We start from the raw sequence: 20,494 nt of genomic DNA, 5'->3' as shown, positions 1-20,494 counted from the left end.
ACCGTATTAATCAGTAGGATAAACAGTGGACCATAAGATGGGAGCACTATACGGGGGGTTTGCCCTGGTGTCCATGATATGGCCCATCGTGTGCTGGGGGATACCCAAGCAACTGCCTAGAAATACCTTCTGCTAAATGATCATTGTTCCCCCAACATCAAATATCCCACACGTGCAATATAAGAAAAATAAACAACAATCCAATAAAAGGAAGAAAAAAAAAAAAAAGGGGGGGGGGAGAAAGGGGAGGTAGGAGGTAGGGGAGTAGTGGACGCTTTTCACAACCATTGCAATTCTCAAAACTGCACGTCAGCAAGTACCATTATACAGACAGAAAAAAAAGGACAACAGATAAAAAAAATACAGAGATCGCTACTCAGAGATCAGGAGGATGATCCAAAGGTGGGGTCGGCCATTTTCAGGAGGGCAACATTCTAGGCTGGATAGAACATAGTCTGAAGTCATGATATGATAAGTCGCGCAGAACCTCTCTAAAGTATCCCTGCAGGTCGCTACCTATTCCTCCACCTCCATGATCTAGTTCACCTTCTTAAACCAATCCTCGTAGCTAAGAACCTGTGCCTGCTTTGAATATATTGGTATGACACATTTGGCAGCATTCAACAAATGTGGCAAGGAACTTTGTTTGTATTGGCTAAGTGGTATGGTTGGCACATGAAGGTGGAAGTGTTCTGGGGACAAAGGAACAGCTATGTCCAGGATTTTTTCAATCTGACGTCCATCCAGAAAGCTTTGATCGCAGGACACTCCCACCATATGTGCAAAAGCGCACAGTGTTGGCCATAGCCCCACCAGCAGAGATCCAGGACAGAGGGGTAAATACGTGCCATCCATGGTAGCTGGAACACAATACCAATGTGTCAAAATCTTATAATTATTTTCTTGGGTTTTAGGGTCCATGGAGCTAAAGTGAGTCAACTGATACAGATGAACCAATTGGTCCTCAGAAAATTCACGACCTAAATCACATTCCCATTCCCAGATATCAGCTGGTTAAATTGTGGGAGAAACCAGAGTAAGTAGTTTGTAAAGCTTTGAAATCATATGGGGCACTGGCTCCTCAGCAATGAACAAACGTTCAAACTGAGTAAGGGTAGATACTGCCCAAAGTGCAGATCTCTGTATTGAGAACAAATGGTGGAGCTGCTTAAACCTCCAGAAGTCCATGGGAAAGTCATCGTACCATGTTCTAAGAGACTCCAAGGGGAGGAACTTCCCATCTTCTAAAAATTTGCCACAGGTAGTGTTATGATCAGATGCTATGGCCCAAAAAAGTCTAGGTGTTCTCCGGGTGAAAACCAGGTAAAACCTCCCAAGGGTGCCAACGGGACATGAGAGAGCAAGTGGTTGTTGCTATCCCAGACCCTTAAAGTGTGGGCCGTCAAAGGTGAGACCGTTTCCGACAAACATCTGTACTCCTGTAGCAACCACGGGGCGTACAATAGATTGCGCCCTCCCATGGACTTCTCCAGAGGCACCCGCAAAAATACTGATTTTAGCTGGTAAGCAACAAATGTCAGAAATTGTAATGTTCCGGTACCTTTGGTACCCTAAATTACACTTTCCACAAGTGTATGCGCCCTACCATTTACTTTTGGAAAGGTGCGCATACACCTTTAAGACTGGAGCTGTCATCACTCAGCGCCGGACTAGATGGCTATTTAAGGCGTCGGCTCTCACTCACATGTGTTCGTTCAAACACCCTTATCTGGATGCTAACCTTGCTTGAAGCTTCCATGCTTGCAAGCTTACTTCGCTGACGGAACCTCGCTGCGCTGATCCCTGTATCCCGCTACTGGATCATCCGCCTCTCCTGAACCACCCTTCGGCTGTATCGCTAATAGTGCTAAGTACCCCGCAGGGGAATTCTCTATAAACTTATACTAAGCTTACACTATCTAGCTCTGCATAGTAGAGACTGTTTATCACATCTGCATAAACTAGATTGCTAGCTCTTGAGACTACTGCTACTTTTCTGCACTGGGTTGATCTCTTTTGTATGTCCACCTGCTATTCTATCATCTGCTATCATACAACATTGTTAAACCTTCCTGCATCCATCTGCTACTGTCTCACCTTCAAGTGTCTATCACCTACCACCTCCACTCAACCTATACCTCAAACCTTCATCATTGTGTTACCACATATATAAAGTCACTCTAGGAACCAGCTTGCTAATTGTGTGTATTTACTGGCTGAAATAAGACCTTCCACACATGATGAGTCATTGAGGTTGGGAATGGTATCTCAGCATATCTCTTACATGACAACTGACGTGGAACTATTTCTGCAGCTGAAAATCCACACCATATAAGAAACGCAGGAGCGTTACAGATTGAACAAACCTAAAAAATGGATTCAGCAGAAATAGCCACTCAGGTGACACAATTAAAACAGCAAGTATCTGCGTTAATACACGCACTTGCTGAATTAAAAGAAGACAATCAGGCTCTGTCGCAGCAGGTAATTAGACTGACACAACTTACCTCTGCTCAGTCCCCTGAACCCAAGATAAATCCCCCTTTGGTATTTACAGGCGATCGCAAAAAATTTCGCGAATTTAAAAACGCATGTGAGTTACTTTTTTTGCTAAAACCTCGTACCTACCTTACTGATCTCATTAAGGTTTGTACTATTATTTCTTACCTATCAAGCGATCCTCGAGCCTGGGCAGATTCTCTTTTTGAGAAAAACGACCAGCTTCTCAACTCCTATGCCTTGTTCCTGGCAGAGCTCACTAGCCTATATGATGACCCCAATAGGCAGAGTACTGCTGATCTTCAGTTAAGATCCTTGAAACAAGGAAGGAGGCCTGTGGAAGACTTTGTCGCAGAGTTCAAGAGATGGACCCTTGATTCAGAATGGAATGACGCATCTCTGAAAACCCAATTTAGGCTTGGCCTATCAGAAGCCGTTAAGGACGAGCTCGCCCGAGCGGATCTGCCAAAAACCCTGGATGCATTAATACAACTCAGTATTACCATAGATAGAAGACTACGAGAAAGAAAGGCTGAAAAGATGGGAATGCCATTATCCGTTTCCTCTCGGAGTCTGGCCGTTGACCCCGTTCCTATGGAGATAGGAACCATACGCCCACCGCTATCAACTATGGAAAAAGCCAAAAGACGAAATGAAAATCTCTGCTTGTACTGTGCATCCCCGGATCACAAGATAAACGTCTGTCCCCCTAGTCAACAAAAAGAAGGGTGAGTGTTCACATGTCTCTCTAGGAGGATTGACAACTTCATTCACTAACCCCTACATTTCTGTTTTTTTGACATTACAGTGGGACCAGAACAGGATTACTACTAAGGCCATGATTGACACAGGATCTTGTGGAAATTATATGGATATATGTTTTGCTGCTTTAAATAAAATTCCTATTATTTCTAAACTCAAACCTGTCTCAGTAAGTCTTATTACCGGTGTTCCGTTATCCTCTGGTCCGATCACCGATCAGACACAAGCACTTCTAGTCACTATTAACGAGTCTCATAGGGAGACTTCTACCTTCAATTTAATACCATCACCCCACTTTCCCATTGTGTTGGGACTTCCCTGGTTACACACACACCAACCAACCATAGATTGGAAGAAACGGTCCTTGACCTTCCCTTCTTGTTATTGCGAGGAAACGTGTAACCTCCCGTTTTCCGGGAAGATTCTGTCTGTGGTGACAGATGAGATTGCACCACTATGTTATCAGGATCTTTCTGAGGTTTTTCTTGAGAAAAATGCTCAAGCATTACCTCCTCATCGAGACTATGATTGTAGCATTGATCTACTCCCAAATAGCAAATTGCCGTTCGGTCATGTTTATCCTCTTTCACAGGATGAACTTGCCCATCTCAAAACCTATTTGGATGAGAACTTGGAAAAAGGTTTTATTAGACCTTCCACTTCTTCCACAGCAGCAGGACTCTTTTTTGTTCGCAATAAAGATTCAAGTCTCAGACCTATCATCGACTACAGGAAATTGAATGCTATCACAATAAAAGATCGCTATCCTCTACCACTTATCCCTGAGCTCATTGAGCAGGTGCGTGGAGCTACCTATTTTTCAAAATTAGACCTGAAAGGAGCATACAATCTCATTCGAATCCGTGATGGACACGAGTGGAAGACTGCGTTCAGAACTAGATACGGATTGTTCGAGTATCTTGTGATGCCATTCGGCCTATGCAATGCCCCTGCAGTTTTCCAACGATTTATAAACGATATTTTTAAAGACTTACTAGATGTCTGTGTTGTGGTATATCTGGACGATATACTTATATATTCACGGACCCTGTCTGAACACATAAGACATGTAAGACTTGTATTATCGAGATTGCTTGCACATAATCTTTATGTGAAGCTGAAGAAATGCTTGTTCCATAAAGATGAGGTACTCTTTCTAGGCTACATCATATCCAAAACAGGAATCGAGATGGACATGAGTAAAATATCCTGCATTCAGGATTGGCCTACACCAACTACACGCAAGGCGCTACAGCGATTCCTGGGATTTTCAAATTTCTACAGGAAGTTCATAAAAAACTTTTCTGCTATTGTGAGACCCCTCACACAGCTCACTAGCATAAAAATACCATTTAAATGGTCAGAAGAAGCAAATAAGGCTTTCCACTTGTTAAAGACAAGGTTTACTTCCGCTCCCATATTACGCCATCCAGACCCATCCCTCCAATACATTCTGGAGGTAGATGCGTCAAACCTGGCAGTAGGAGCAATACTCTCCCAACGACCTACCCCCACTTCACCACTTCATCCAGTCGCCTTTTTTTCTAAATCCCTGAGCAGTCCCAAGATAAATTACCCCGTGGGTGAGAAGGAACTGCTTGCTATAAAATTGGCTCTGGAGAATTGGCGACATTTACTCGAAGGCACCCAATTACCAATAATTATATACACGGACCATAAAAACCTCCAATATCTTCAGACTAGCAAAACTCTCTCGCATCGACAGGTACGATGGTCACTATTCTTTCTAAGGTTTAACTTCCTAGTGACCTACACACCTGCAGATAAGATCAAAAAGGCGGATGCACTATCACGACTAACTGAAGAAAATTACTTTGAAATTCCTTCCGTTCCTATAATACCTCACAAATGCATTATTGGAGTTAACCGTTCCTTGAAGGAAGAGGTTCTGCATGGTATAAGGTTGGATTCACCCCCACCACAACTAAATACCGATGCAGAAGGCTTCCTCTACTACAACGACAAACTTTACATACCACCTACCCTACGCACCAAGATCTTGGAATTATCGCATGATGTGCCTATGGCAGGACATATGGGTATGACAAAGACTTTCAATTTGATTTCTCGGCAATTCTGGTGGCCTGACATGAAAACATCTATACAAAAATTCGTCTCTTCGTGCAATGTCTGTGCCAGGTCCAAAATTGACACTACGAGACCATCCGGCCTACTATGCAGTCTACCAATACCCCAAACTCCATGGGAGGTTCTGTCATTGGACTTCATCGTAGAATTGCCTCCTTCCAAAGGATTTAATACCATCTTGGTGTCAGTGGACCATCTGACAAAGATGGCACATTTCATTGCTATTCGCAGACTACCTTCGTCCAAACAAACGGCAGAACTCCTGATGAAACATGTCTTCAGATTACATGGTATCCCAAAAACTCTTTTGTCTGACAGTGGATCCCAATTTATTTCTAAATTCTGGCAAGAACTATGTCACATACTACGGATTGAGCGGAAGCTCACTTCTCCTTACCATCCGCAGACCAACGGACAGACTGAAAGAGTCAACCAATGCATCGAGCAGTATTTACGTTGTTACACTTCTTACCAACAGGATGATTGGTTGGATCTTCTCCCCCTGGCAGAATTTGCCTACAACAACGCAACTCACAGTACAACCAAGCAGAGTCCGTTCTACTTGAACTATGGGTTCCATCCCTCTATTCTCCCTCCACGCATCCTTCCTTCAAATAACCCAGTAGCCTCAGACTATCTTTCCCAAATAAAGGATTCTCTGGGTTTACTAAATACTACCATTGCACACGCTCACAGTCAACAAAAGAAGTACTATGATCTTCGTAGAAGACCTTCTCCACAGTATACTATCGGGGACCTCGTTTGGCTCTCAACAAAAAACTTGAGACTGAAGATCCCTAGCAAAAAGCTTGGACCTCTGTTCTTGGGACCTTTCCCAATCAAGAAACTTATTGGAAAAGCTGCAGTGCAGCTTACATTGCCAATGGACCTAAAAATCCATCCCATTTCCCATGTGTCGCTACTAAAACCCCATGTTCCGGACCAAGGAATAAGGCCTAATATTCCACCTCCCCCTCCTGTACAAGTTGAAGGTGGAGAAGAATACGAGATAAAAGAGATTCTGGATTCTCGTATCTACAGAAGAAGACTTCAGTACTTGGTTAGATGGAAGAACTATGGGCCCCAAGACGACACCTGGCTAAACACCTCTGACATACATGCCCCTAGATTAATCCGCAATTTTCATGCGAGATACCCAGACAAACCAGCTCCAGAGGCCTTCAGGAGCAGGCCTTAAAGGGGGGGTATTGTAATGTTCCGGTACCTTTGGCACCCTAAATTACACTTTCCACAAACACCTTTAAGACTGGAGCTGTCATCACTCAGCGCCGGACTAGATGGCTATTTAAGGCGTCGGCTCTCACTCACATGTGTTCGTTCAAACACCCTTATCTGGATGCTAACCTTGCTTGAAGCTTCCATGCTTGCAAGCTTACTTCGCTGACGGAACCTCGCTGCGCTGATCCCTGTATCCCGCTACTGGATCATCTGCCTCTCCTGAACCACCCTTCGGCTGTATCGCTAATAGTGCTAAGTACCCCGCAGGGGAATTCTCTATAAACTTATACTAAGCTTACACTATCTAGCTCTGCATAGTAGAGACTGTTTATCACATCTGCATAAACTAGATTGCTAGCTCTTGAGACTACTGCTACTTTTCTGCACTGGGTTGATCTCTTTTGTATGTCCACCTGCTATTCTATCATCTGCTATCATACAACATTGTTAAACCTTCCTGCATCCATCTGCTACTGTCTCACCTTCAAGTGTCTATCACCTACCACCTCCACTCAACCTATCCCTCAAACCTTCATCATTGTGTTACCACATATATAAAGTCACTCTAGGAACCAGCTTGCTAATTGTGTGTATTTACTGGCTGAAATAAGACCTTCCACACATGAGTCATTGAGGTTGGGAATGGTATCTCAGCATATCTCTTACATGACAACTGACGTGGAACTATTTCTGCAGCTGAAAATCCACACCATATAAGAAACGCAGGAGCGTTACAGAAATAGGCCTGGCCTTCAAGTGGTTAACTAATGCCTGGAAAGCATCAGCATAGAAAGATTTGTCAGTACACTTGAACCATCCTAGGACAGTCTGCTTTACTTCGTCATTAGAAAGATTTGTCTCTTGTGCAATTTCATGACAGGTTATGTGTCGATTACCGAGGATCAGGCATTCCCCATTCACAGGAATGACTGCTGTGGGCTGAGAACCACCACGGCTGGGATTGTCAATGGCGAGTGTATGGCCATCTTTGAAATGTTTACACCATTCAAATGTTTTACTGTGGCTGAGCATCTCATCACCGTGCTGTGCTTAAAGTCTTCTGTAGATATCCACGGGTTTTACGCCTTCATTCACAAGAAACTTCATCACCACACGCTGTTTCGTGTACGCACTAACACTGTCATCTACCATCTTGATTAATGGTCTCTGTACTGGCCCGCAACATGTGCGCTGCCTATCAGTAATAGGACACACTTGCCACCTACTACTGCATGTAGTACCTTCATGCTAGCATCCCTTTTTATAACTGTAAAATTAAAATTCCCGGTTTGACTTTAACGCCCCTCTTATGAATTGCCAGAATCATACTAACACAGGGCTATGGACCCCCAATGTGACACCACTAAAGTTTAGTGCTGTCACATGGAGTAAGTTATATGCTCATTTATATCCTGAAACACCTGAGGACAGCAGAGGGGGAGTGAAGGAAAGGTAAGTATTTGCTAGGTAGGTGTGGGCAATTAGGGTAAATCTGCTACATACAAGGAAAGGCCACAATCAGTAATGTCTCTGCCAGCAATCTTCCAAATCAAACCCTATAGTCTATAGTTCAGGGTGGATTACTGATCACAAATCACTGACATTGAAGAGTATTGTATGTGTATTGGAGCCCCCACTGGGTTACTTTCAGATCTCCTCTCACACACATTGTTTGCAAATCAGCCATTAGGAATTTGCCCAATATAAAATAGCACAGACTGTTTGCATGGCCCTAATAAGGGCGATGGTATCACCATAAAGCAGAGCATCTACTCACATCAAATATAAAAGATGAACACTCAATGAACCCAAGTGAATGTAGGAAGAGGTACCTTTGAACAATCTAGAAAGCAAAACCTCTGGCTAAGATCAAGTGTAGTATCTGTTCTTAACAGTTGTTAGGGAGAGAACCTTGAACCCCTTGCCATTTGGGGGGTCAGTTAGTACTTCCCTGATGTAATCAGGTGTAAACGGTGGGAGCAGTGGGGGAGCCTTTCTCTTCCTGGGTTGAATCTGGCCTTGTGCTTGTCCCCACTTGTAGGCAAGGCTCTCCCTAAGCTCTCCAAGTTCTGATACCTTCCTGTGGAATGAAGAGGCGCTGGTCTGTCCGAAAGCCGGGCTGTGAGAAAAGCCGTGATGTACGCGCCCCTGGTATGGTTCAGCCAGGGGTGCCTTAATTCTCACAGGTTGGTGAACTCATCTAGAATTTTTTCGGCACTTTGGTCACTGCACCTACAAACTTTTTTCACAGCTGCCTCTAGGGTCGGGCCTTTTGTCCGGGACCAGAGGAATTTTTGATTACTGGCAGAAGGGCCTGCCACGGTACTGCACCACAGCACTTTTAGCACTTCTCCATTTCCCTGTCCCCCCTTTTAGTTGTGTGTTTGTATTTTTTTGTGTGTTTGTCACTTGCACGGGTGTACTTTGCTCACAGTGATTAGTAGTGTGTGGGTCCTTGGGCCTACCCTGAAAGTCTTGGGAGGTGGTGGATATGGCATTCTGGCTTAGTTCGCCCTTTCTCATGGGGTCTCCCTTCGGGGGAGACCCACCTAGAACTTGGGGTAGGCTGTTTCAGCAGTCCTCCCAGAGAACAGGGTCTGCCAGGTTTCAGCGAGGTGGAACAGTGAGCACCTCAGTCCCTGTCAGGAGCCTTGCGCCCCCGGGGAACAGGGTCAGGGTCCTGCCTCTTCGTAAATGGACTATTCATACACTCTATGCACTTTTTTGTGTTCTCACATCTTGTGTGTGCACTTTTTTTTGTACTGGGTGTTAGTCTGAGTGTGTTTCACATACCATGGGCTTTAAGAAACAAAAAAAAGAAAGCAAAAGTGAATGGATAAGAGGACCTCTTCAACAATGAATGGTTTGATTAGTTAAAACATATTTTGAGTGTTTTCTTTAAAAAATATATAATAAAATGTACATAAAAAAACTGATCATATTATACCTGAACTGTTCCTCCTCCGATAGTAGCCAAGTACTTAGCATTCTGAGACATAGCTATGGCAACTACTCCCCCTTCTGGATGGCTCTGGAATATCGTATGAACAGGGATGCTGCAGGACACAAGATGGAAATGATATTAACAGTGTCATTTTAGGCTCAATTTACTAAACTATAGTTATAATAATTTTTTATATATATATATAGATATATATATATATCTATATATATATATATTAATAATAATTGGTAAAAACGTCCATTATTATGAGCGACAAGAGCTGAAAATTAAAGTCACATGGCTGAAAATAACAATTATTATTGCAAATATGCGTTACAGCTTAGTGAATTAAGCCTTTTATTTTTCATGTATGTCATACCCAGTTTTTATGTATCAAGTATATTATTTAAAAGTAAGATCACGATAACCTGGGGATGAATAGCAGAACAAGATGAATCTAATTTGACAAATTTTGGATAGAATAAGATGCTTTTGTTTGCTGAAAGGGTGAAAATTTATATTACAGTTTTGGAAGGATGCTGCTGGTCTGAGCCACCTTTCAGCATCTAACTATATCTTTAAGGCTCCAGCTGTGAATATTCCGCACTTTATCAACCACTTATCAGACTTGCCACATTTATTGCATTAGGACCTCTTTCTTCCTGTAGGATTTGGAATTTATTTTACATTATAGAAATGGCAGTAGTACATGAGATATCCTATTCAGGGCAGGGTTGGTTACAACCAAGAATTCTGGTGGTGAGGCATTTTCCTCTGGAATCCTCAAGCAAGTGGGTGGTTCAGCCCAACTATATCTGAAAATAGGTAACCTAAAATAATTTGAAATATTACTTCTTGGTGGATTGACCACGTAATGAAATGCATGTAAAAAATCTGAGCTAATGAATATTGTGTACACTGGATTGATATACTGTTACAGGAAGATATTATAATAATTCAGCTTACTGAAGAGGACAACCTAACTTAGTCCTTGGATGACATGATAGGGACATCGGATAGTGCCATTGTACATCAGGGTGTACCAATGCCACCCCAGACTAAGTCCTTGCCACCCCTGTTGCCCCCCCCCCCTGCTGAAAACATTACACTCCCCGGACCTCACCTAACCCTGGCCTGCTGTAAGGGGGGATCTATATGGGGGACGGGACCTCACCCTGGCATGCTGTAAGGGGGATCTATAGGGATCTACAGTATATACATTTTGTGGAAAATAACATATTTTTAGTGTAATTGAACACTTTGTATATTGATCCCCCAAAATAATACCCTGCCACCCCTGTTTTAAAAGTCTAGCTCTGCCACTGGGCAGACATGTAGTGACCCCCCAGTAAGTTCCACACTAAGGTGAATAGACAGCCAGATCCTAGTTAGTGATAGCAGAAGTAGCTTCCCAGATTTCAGGTGCCTGTTTATAACTGAACCCATGGCAGTTTAACCAACCACCTACTGGAGGCTGCACAGGAAAAACAATTGTTTGCTTAACTATATGTGTTACAGACATTAAAAGTATGCCATATATACACAAATATCCCAATATGATAAACAGCCCCCAGTATTTCATTGTTTTAGTGCAAATGGTATAGTGCTTTACAGGTCATGCTTTAGTAACATACAAAATATATACTGTTGCTCTTTGGATGGCATGAAAGAATATTTTGAATATTAATTATCTGTAACCTTCATATATTGGAACCAGGTGATTTATTATCTAAATCAATATTCAGCTTAGCAATACACTATGTGCCACATGAAACAGTTATTTCCCTGGTAAACAGTGATATCGGTTTGCGTCACAATATGGTGACGTCTGATGTGAGAAGGTCATAGATATGGTCATGCTTTAACCACTTTTATCACAGTCATAAACTGCTAACTTCAAAGTGAACAATACAATGAGTTGATTTATTAAAGAATAACTCCAGGAAGCACATATTTGCCAAAACTGTCCCCTTAAAGCCCCACTGCAATTTCAGAGGAACAACAGCCTTCGCTGTCGAAGAACAGGTAATGTATTGAGACCCACATAGTAGTTACAGGTACATCATTATGATAAAATCCAATATTCCTGTGTGGCTGTCCCCCTATACCCCATTTCTGGTAGGTCTGAGCCCCACAAAATAGATGAAAGTCTGCATCCCCTTCCACCCCCACAATGTAAACTGCTCATACTTACCCAATTCAGCTATTAGATGTTGCTATGCATAATGCAATTTTTTCAATCAACAGCCCCAATAGTATATTTACTTGCTAACAGAGATGCTGACGATGCTCAAGTTTATGTAAAGCATTTATTTTTCCTGCAGACTGTAGTGAGCCAAGGGAAATCGTTTTTACATATTTAAAGTTTGGGCAGATCTCAGCAGGTACGGAAAATTGTACTAGCACATACACTACATTACCAAAAGTATTGGGACGTCTGCCTTTACACACACATGAACTTTAATGGCATCCCAGTCTTAGTCTGTAGGGTTCAATATTGAGTTGGCCCACCCTTTACAGCTATAACAGCTTCATCTCTTCTGGGAAGGCTGTCCACAAGGTTTAGGAGTGTGTCTATGGGAATGTTTGACCATTCATCCAGAAGCGCATTTGTGAGGTCAGGCACTGACATGGACGAGAAGGCCTGGATGGCAGTCTCCGCTCTTATTTATCCCAAAGGTGTTCTATTGGGTTGAGGTCAGAAATCTGTGCAGGCCAGTCAAGTTCCTCCACCCAAACTCGCTTACCGTGTCTTTATGGACCTTGCTTTGTGCACTGGTCCATAATCCATTTAGTGGAGGGGGATTATGGTGTGGGGTTGTTTTTCAGGGGTTGGGCTTGGCCCCTTAGTTCCAGTGAAGGGAACTCTTAAGGCGTCAGCATACCAAGACATTTTGGACAATTTCATGCTCCCTACTTTGTGGGAACAGTTTGGGGATGGCCCCTTCCTGTTCCAACGTGACTGCGCACCAGCGCACAAAGCAAGGTCCATAAAGACATGGATGAGTGAGTTTGGGGTAGAAGAACTTGACTGGCCTGCACAGAATCCTGACCTCAACCCAACAGAACACCTTCCGCTTCTGGATGAATGGTCAAACATTCCCATAGACACACTCCTAAACCTTGTGGCCAACCTTCCCAGAGGAGTTGAAGCAGTTATACCAGCAAAGCGTGAGCCAACTCAATATTAAACCCTATGGACTAAGACTGGGATGCCATTAAAGTTCATGTGGGTGTTAAGGCAGGCGTCCAATACTTTTGGTAGTTTATTTACAGCATGATCATGCAAATGTATACCGAATGCTGGGCTGAATCTGGAGTTCTTCTTTAAAGGATACCCACAAACCATATAATAGTACTAAAATAAAAATACCAGATTTATTATTCGTCACATGCTTCCTTTCAAGTCAAATAAAGGATCCCACTTGCCATGCCAGAGGTTATATTATTAGAGAATAAAGCATATAGCTAACCTTACCCAGAAAATGAATCCCATACAATGATAAGACTCTCTGGTCCGCAGTCAGCTGTAGCAATCCATCTCCTGTCTTCACTCACACACATGCAAGAAATGCAACTGCAGTGCCCCTGTAGGAGTATAGTGATGCTACTAAATAACCAGTAAAACTAGACATAGCAAATCTGTAAAATCTGGATAAGCAGGATAAATAAAACTCTCAGGCTATGGCAGGCCAATGATGGTGTAAATCATTGGCTGGCCTAAGTTTTTATTCACATACACTGAAACATATAAGTTTGGAGATATGGCTACCATAGGGGGTGAGGCTATGAGAGCCGATTGGTGTAATGTCACTGGTCCCCCCAAAAGTGTCAAAAATGTCTGTTAGGTGTCTGATCTGTCCGCCACAATGTGGCAGTCCCACTAAAAAACGATGGAAAAAAAATTACATAAATCTTTCCCCTAGTTTGTAGACATGATAACTTTTGCGTAAACCAATTAATATACACTTATTGAATGTCATATAGCAGAAAGTAAAAACGATTGCTTTTTTTTTCCAGAATTGTCGCTCTCTTTTTGTTTATAGCGCAAAAAATAAAAATTGCAGAGGTGATCAAATACCACAAAAAGAAAGCTCTATTTGTGGGGAAAAAAAGGACATCAATTTTATTTGGGTACAGCGTCACAATTGTCAGTTAAAGAGGAGTTCCGCCCCCCCCCCTAGGAAAAAAATTAAAAGTCAGTAGCTACAAATACTGTAGATGCTGACTTCTAAATATTAGAACTTACCTGTCCAATATCGGCACCCGAAGCCGATTTTCGTATCGGCTCTTGGGTGCTGCTGCCGCCGCCATTTAGGGTAAGGGAACCCGGCAGTAAAGCCTTTTAGCTTCACAGCTGGTTCCCTACTGTGCATGTGCGAAGCGGAAAAAGGAGGGGGGCCGAAGATGCGAGGGACAGCGCCACGGCGCTGTCTCCCAGAAGTGGGGAAGGGTACCTGTCAAAAACAGGTACCTGTTCTCCCCTCCCCCCTGATAGGTGCCAAATGTGGCACCGGTGGGGGGGAGAGGAAGCAGATGAGCGGAAGTTCCACTTTTGGGTGGAACTCCACTTTAAAGTAACGCAGTGCCGTATCGCAAAAAATGGCCTGGTCATTAAGGGGGTTTATCCTTCTGGTCCAGAAGTGGTTAAAGAAGAATGGTGCCTTTTTTACATACAATAATGCAACATACCATATAAATGTAACTTATATATCCGGTTCATACCTGTAGGTGGCGCTGGCGGTTAAGAGTGAAGTCATGAATGACAGCTGTGTGAGCACACACATAAACAAGCACTTGATGCTCTTCATCATGGAGATTATAAACTGGGATATTATTGTTTATGCCAAACGACCATACTAGGTTCTGCACAAAGAAAACACATTTCCTTCTTATTATGTGATCTATGCAAAGACACAAGTAACATATAACTGTAACTGGATGGTGAGCCAATAATAAATCAGTCCCCCTAAACAGTGTGTGAGAGTGCCACTAGAGCCAGTTGTCAAAACACAATAGCCGGCAGGGAATATTCCACCATTCTTGCTGTTTATTAAGCATGGAGAATTCTATGCGTGTATGGCCAGCTTAAGAATTCCCTTTGTTAAGTAGAAAAAGTAAGACTTGAAACTTGTGGAAGCAGAGCTAGAAACCACAGAAGGTACATGTCACCAGCAAAGCCCCAATTATATGTAGGCTACTATTGCTGATTTCCTTCGGAAAATGCTGGCTGCCTAGTTGTAGGCTCAAAGCATTTTATCTACTACTGGGGCCAATGATGAGACAACCATCCTGTGGCCGCTCAGCAGAACATCAGAATAGAGACAGTTTTAGAATGAAACCAATTAACTTACCAGCTTGTCTTCATAGTGTAGGAGAAAACCAGAGTTTCAAGAGGAAACCCACGCAGGCACAGTGAGAACATGTAAACATCATGCAGATTGAGTCCTGCTTGGTCAGAAGTGCTAAACACTAATGGCACTTTTCCACTGCAAGTACCGGCTCGGCTCTACTCGGCCCTGCTTGGCCCGGTTTGCTTTTCCACTGCTGGTACCACATGGTTCAATACGGTACGGTATGGTTTTGCTTTTCCACTAAAGTAGTACTAAAGTTAAGTGGGTGGGATAACAACGATTCTCTGACCAATCAGTGGCTAGTAGTGACTGCATGCAAAGGATTGTGGGATATGGTACCGGTATAGTACCTCTTGGAACCACAATCGAGGTGGTACTGTTTTTGAGAACCGTACCGTTCGGTTCCATGCAGTGGAAAAGCGCCGCCGTACCGTACCATACCGAACCGTTCCTACACCGTACCATGCAGTACCAGCAGTGGAAAAGCACAAAAGCGAGCCGAACCGTTTGGTTCCATGCAGTGGAAAAGCGCCATAAGCCACAGCTAACTGCTAAATCACTGACCCAAAATGAGTATGCAGTAAGTGAAGCTAAATCTCCTAAACTGTGTACTCGCTCAAGGTCAGTGACTCACAAAATATTACGTCATCAGCAGCCTGACGTACGAGCTACGAAACGCGTACGGCGTGTCGAGTCATTTCCGGTAAACTTGTATGGGAACGAGGCTTGGATCGCAAGCGCTCTGACACTTAGTCACGCTCGATTTTTACCTGCTCAATGTGAATACCTCTGTACATTCTTTTGATTAATAAAGTATAATACGGAATTACACTATGTCCACCATTTACTTTCTGGCATAATACATCGGGAGTGGAGTAGAGTGGACACCTCGGAACACACCTAGGTCAGGAAGGCATACAGGGGACCAAACCAGGAGATATCCCTAGACCAGCCTGGGCCTCGGCATACGCCCCCATCCAAGCAGAGGAGGATATCGTTAGGCTGCCAGACCCATTTAAACACCCGCTCTATACCCCTGTGTGGGGTGGGTGTTTCTGGTAAGTGTGCATTTCCACCGGAGGGATATCCCAGCACCTTACCACCCACCACGGGGTTCCTCTTCACCTATCACCAGAGTGTTGTTACCCGAGTGTTGTCACTTATATCTACCTATGCTTACCTGTAGTCACGGCATGTGACATATAGACTCTTTTACTGGATCTTTTTTACTGGACTTTGCGAGCTGTACATAAACTTTATATTAGCCTCTGTTGGCACTTCAGATTACCCCCATACCAGCGAGGTGGTTTAATTGGGGTGACCCACACTATATAGCACTTTTTTAAAGCACTTTACCATTGCATGTATTTTATTAATATTGGTTATTTTAATTGGTTATTTATTGCTTGTGTATATCACTTACCACATACTTTTTTGCACCAGTCACTTTTAATACTCTTGAAGGCACTTTTTGCACTTGCTTATTTGCACCAATTTGATGTTTATGAATTATATATTTTTATATGAGTGTATTTATATTATAACATTACATATTTAGCACATAGGCACCTTTAATCATCAGAGTATACACCCCAATATATCTAAACCTATATAGGCAGCGCCACCAGAGGACAAGACAAAACATTTAGACACAGGACTGGATGGACATTGTTGTGTATTGCTTCTTCCTTCAACTTTTTCTATAATATATATGGTGATTTTACATCTATGTTGCGGTATATGTGCACATTCACACATATACACATACATTTTTTGTTTAATCATTTTTTTTTTTATTATTTTGTATACATGTGTGTGTTTAGATGCACATATATTTGATATGTTTTTTTCATATACATATATCCTCTTTTTTTAGTTTTTTTGTCTTTTTCTCCTTTTTTCACTTTTATGTTTATTCACAATTATATATGTTTTGATTTTTATTTCTGTCAAGTATTTCTATTTGTATTTTTATGCAAGCAGATTTGTGTCAGGTTTGGAGTAATTAGGTGGCTAATTGAACAATGGTGTGGGTATTTAAATGATGGCCTACCATTACACATTTTGTAGTGAACAAGCACGAAGCAGTCGTGTGAAACGCGTCTACTGTCCTACCCTGCTGTACCTTGTACCACTTATGTGAATAAAGAACTTTTCTTCATTGGATTCCCTGGTGGTGTGCGACCATTTTCTTCTTTCAAGCAAGGTGGCAATGCTGATGCATTGACAAGAATATTCTCACCTTTGAAATGATTTCACCATTTTGGTTTCTATAATTTTTAATGTCACTTATTGCTCGTTATGCATGGGTAATCAGTGTTAATTTTGACATCAAATTTCGATTTAGTTTTAGTTATAGTCTTATGACTAAAATGCCATTTTAGTTTTAGTCGTATTTTAGTCATCTAAGTTTTTTTAGTTTTAGTCGTATTTTAGTCGACTAAAATCTCCAGTACATTTTAATCCACTAAAATCGAATGGGTTTAGTTACATTTTAATAGAACTGCCAAACATTATATGCTCCTGGAGTAAAAATCGAATAACATGTTTATTATTTATGGTATTAAGATTTGAACATGCGTTACAGACACAAATTTAGCCATTGTGATATAAATTCAATTTAGTTTTAGTCATAGTCATGTGACTAAAATGCCATTTAGTTTTAGTCGTATAAGTCATCTGATTTGTTTTAGTTTTAGTCATATTTAGTCGACTAAAATAGTATTGATTTAGTCGACGAAAATATTTTCGTAGACTTAATTAACACTGTGGGTAATCACACATTCAGCGCGACTCTGCAGATGTTTTTGATAACTAGCATTTCCAGAATGGGGTCAGTGATTTTAGCATCCCTGTTTCTTCTATGACAAGTTTTCCTTATGTATATAAGGTAATATTTACTTTTTTGTATGGCACAGACAGTATGTGTTTCACCCTTTATCAGTCTACACTGGTAACCCTGATAATACTCACAAGAGGCTTATCTGTTGGAGGTGTGTTCTCCTCTTCAAATGCAGTTTTAGGGCTTGCAGTGTATATTAATGAGTCTTCATCTATTGGACTTTTCCTCTCTGAATCTGCCTTTTCATTGATGTCCCCAGGAACTGGGTCTCCTGTGTTACTAGTATCTGGTGTCTGACCTTCAACAACATACTGTTGCAAGGTTTCATTCTGGACAACAATATCTGACTGCGGTGGGAGATTTATATCCTCCAGTTCATCGTTGTCGTTTTTGGAAGGTTCATCATCTCCAATATTCTCCTAATAAACAAGTAAAACAACAAAGGTTAAAAATACAAAGCATGTTCATTGTTACAGTTTTAAACAATTTGTATTTCTTTTTCAGTACTTTTCACCCACTGTCCCTTGTCTTCACCCCACTCCAGGCCCTAAAATCAGTGACCAAAGAACATAGAACTAACTAGTGCCTACAGGTAAATTCCGGCACTGAGACTTTCTTCCACCCTGGGATGGCTACAATATGACAAAATTCAAAACGTGGCGCTCTGCCCGTTTAATGCCTGGGTGGCATGCCAACTCCACCAGGTTTTACCAGCTATCCTGGACATAAACCCATTACCTCATATAAGGATTTATGTAGAAGTACTCTCCCGGCCTCCCACCTGTTAACCTACCTATACAAACTCTTCGCCACTTTCTCAGAGGAATATGTGCCCCTTAGGGTCCTTTCACACGGGCTTTCCTGCCTGGCAGACTCTGTTTTGCTCAGAGGGGGATCGATCCGCCGATCCCCGCTGAGCAGGCGGATGACAAGTCGGTCTCTGCTCTTCGTGCACAGACGAACCTGTTAGATCCCGCTCTCCTCTATGGGAGATTGGATGAGAACGGACCGCCTGTCCATTTTCATCTGATCCTATCCGATCCGATCCGATCCGATCCTCCAGATGGATGGAAAATAGGGTTTCCATTTGTCTGGATTTCACGGACAGGATCGGATTGGATAGCAGCGGGTGTCAGCAGGCATGTCACCGCTGACATCCGCTGCTTTATAGGGGTGCATGGAGCATCTAAAGAGGTTCACATGAAAAACTGACAAGCGGACCTGATCGGAAAGCCCGTGTGAAATGATGACCCTTACACGTGTAAGTGGGAAGCAGAATTACAATACAGAACTATCTACTATGTCCTCCATAGTGAACCAGATCCAAGAACAAGTCTTCAAATCTCTGTCTTGCTGGTATCAGATTCCAACTTTATTCTATATATTATATCCAAAAGCTCCTTCTACCTGCTGGCATAGCCAAACTGAGTCAGGTACACTTCTTTACATCTTCATTATGCCTTTGGACAGTTTGTCAGTTTTTGTACTTCAAAGAATTTGTATTTCTGTCTATCCAGTCTTGAGATTTTACAGTGTTAGCCCCACAGAATAGTTATGTCTAGCGGGGCTAGGGACCTGATCGTTCTCTGTTGCAGTTTCACTTTCTGTTACAGGTTTTCTCCCAACACCCACCCCATGAATGGCTAGTGAAAATCGATGTAGCACACTGATTAGCTCATCTCTCTTCCACTCTGCTCTCTCCTCCAATAAGAACAGCTTCTTGCACCTTGGCACACCTGACTGGCTCATTGTGCAGCTTCTCTCTCCCCCTCTCTTGGTTCTGCTGTAAAGTGACTGCAAAAGCATGAACACCAAGTCAAATTCAGGTACTGACACTGCTTACATATACACTATATTACCAAAAGTATTGCCTTTAGACACACATGAACATTAATGACATCCCAGTCTTAGTCCGTAGGGTTCAATATTGAGTTGGCCCACTCTTTGCAGCTATAACAGCTTCAACTCTTCTGGGAAGGCTGTCCACAAGGTTTAGGAGTGTGTCTATGGGGATGTTTGACCATTCTTCCAGAAGCGCATTTGTGAGGTCAGGCACTGATGTCGATGAGAAGGCCTGGCTCGCAGTCTCCGCTCTAATTCATCCCAAAGGTGCTCTATCGAGTTCAGATCAGGACTCTGTGCAGGCCAGTCAAGTACCTCTACCCCAAATTTGTTAATCCATGTCTTTATGGACTTTGTTTTGTGCGGAGATTGCTGTTTTACTGCATTGTAAAACGCCGGTCATCGCAAGGACACACAAAAAATAGTTGTTTTCTGTGTGTCCCATTTATACTGCAACACAGGCTGGAGCTGCGCTGCAGAGAGCTGCAATAAAATGCAGGCATGCTGCGATTTGTCGCAGCACATTGTACAAAATGTGCTGCTTTACAGTGACATACAGTGAATGAAGTGTACTTTTGTACACTTAAAATAAAGTTCAGTGAGAAAAAAAAGAGAGCTGTGTGATGGGCTGGATCATGCACCACACTGTACTCTACCGCAGTCGAAACAGACAGATGCACAGAGAGGTAAAGCGCTCCGACAGCTTGCCACTTCAGTGTGCGTTCAGCTTTAAATTAAACCTTCTTTGTTTCTCATGTTCTTGACCATGTTGTCTGCTTTATCCAAACTGTGATTATACAGTATTCAAAAGTGGCTACCTAAATGATCACAGGGGTGTGCTTCCCTGCCTAGTGCACCTTACCCTTCATTTCTTTTTCCCTTCCTCGCTCCTTAACCATCCAT

At 42.5% G+C, this 20,494-nt stretch overlaps 1 protein-coding gene across 2 annotated transcripts in view; it reads right to left on the bottom strand.

Annotated features, from left to right (window-relative positions):
- Positions 1–20,494, bottom strand: part of CFAP251 (cilia and flagella associated protein 251) — a 116,216-nt gene that overhangs the window by 82,459 nt on the left and 13,263 nt on the right. For both annotated transcript variants that reach the window (XM_082251471.1, XM_082251470.1), the window contains exons 4-7: positions 17,881–18,168; positions 14,279–14,419; positions 13,032–13,141; positions 9,557–9,665 (exon numbers count right to left, since the gene is read on the bottom strand). In XM_082251471.1, coding sequence (XP_082107597.1) covers positions 9,557–9,665; positions 13,032–13,141; positions 14,279–14,419; positions 17,881–18,168 — 648 coding nt within the window. The remainder of the gene's footprint in view (positions 1–9,556; positions 9,666–13,031; positions 13,142–14,278; positions 14,420–17,880; positions 18,169–20,494) is intronic.

The sequence above is a fragment of the Pelophylax lessonae genome, assembly GCF_965119305.1.
Source record: "Pelophylax lessonae genome assembly, chromosome: 1".
Classification (NCBI taxonomy): Eukaryota; Metazoa; Chordata; class Amphibia; order Anura; family Ranidae; genus Pelophylax; species Pelophylax lessonae.
Note: the sequence above shows the minus strand (reverse complement) of the source record. Positions and strands in the feature narration are given on the sequence as shown.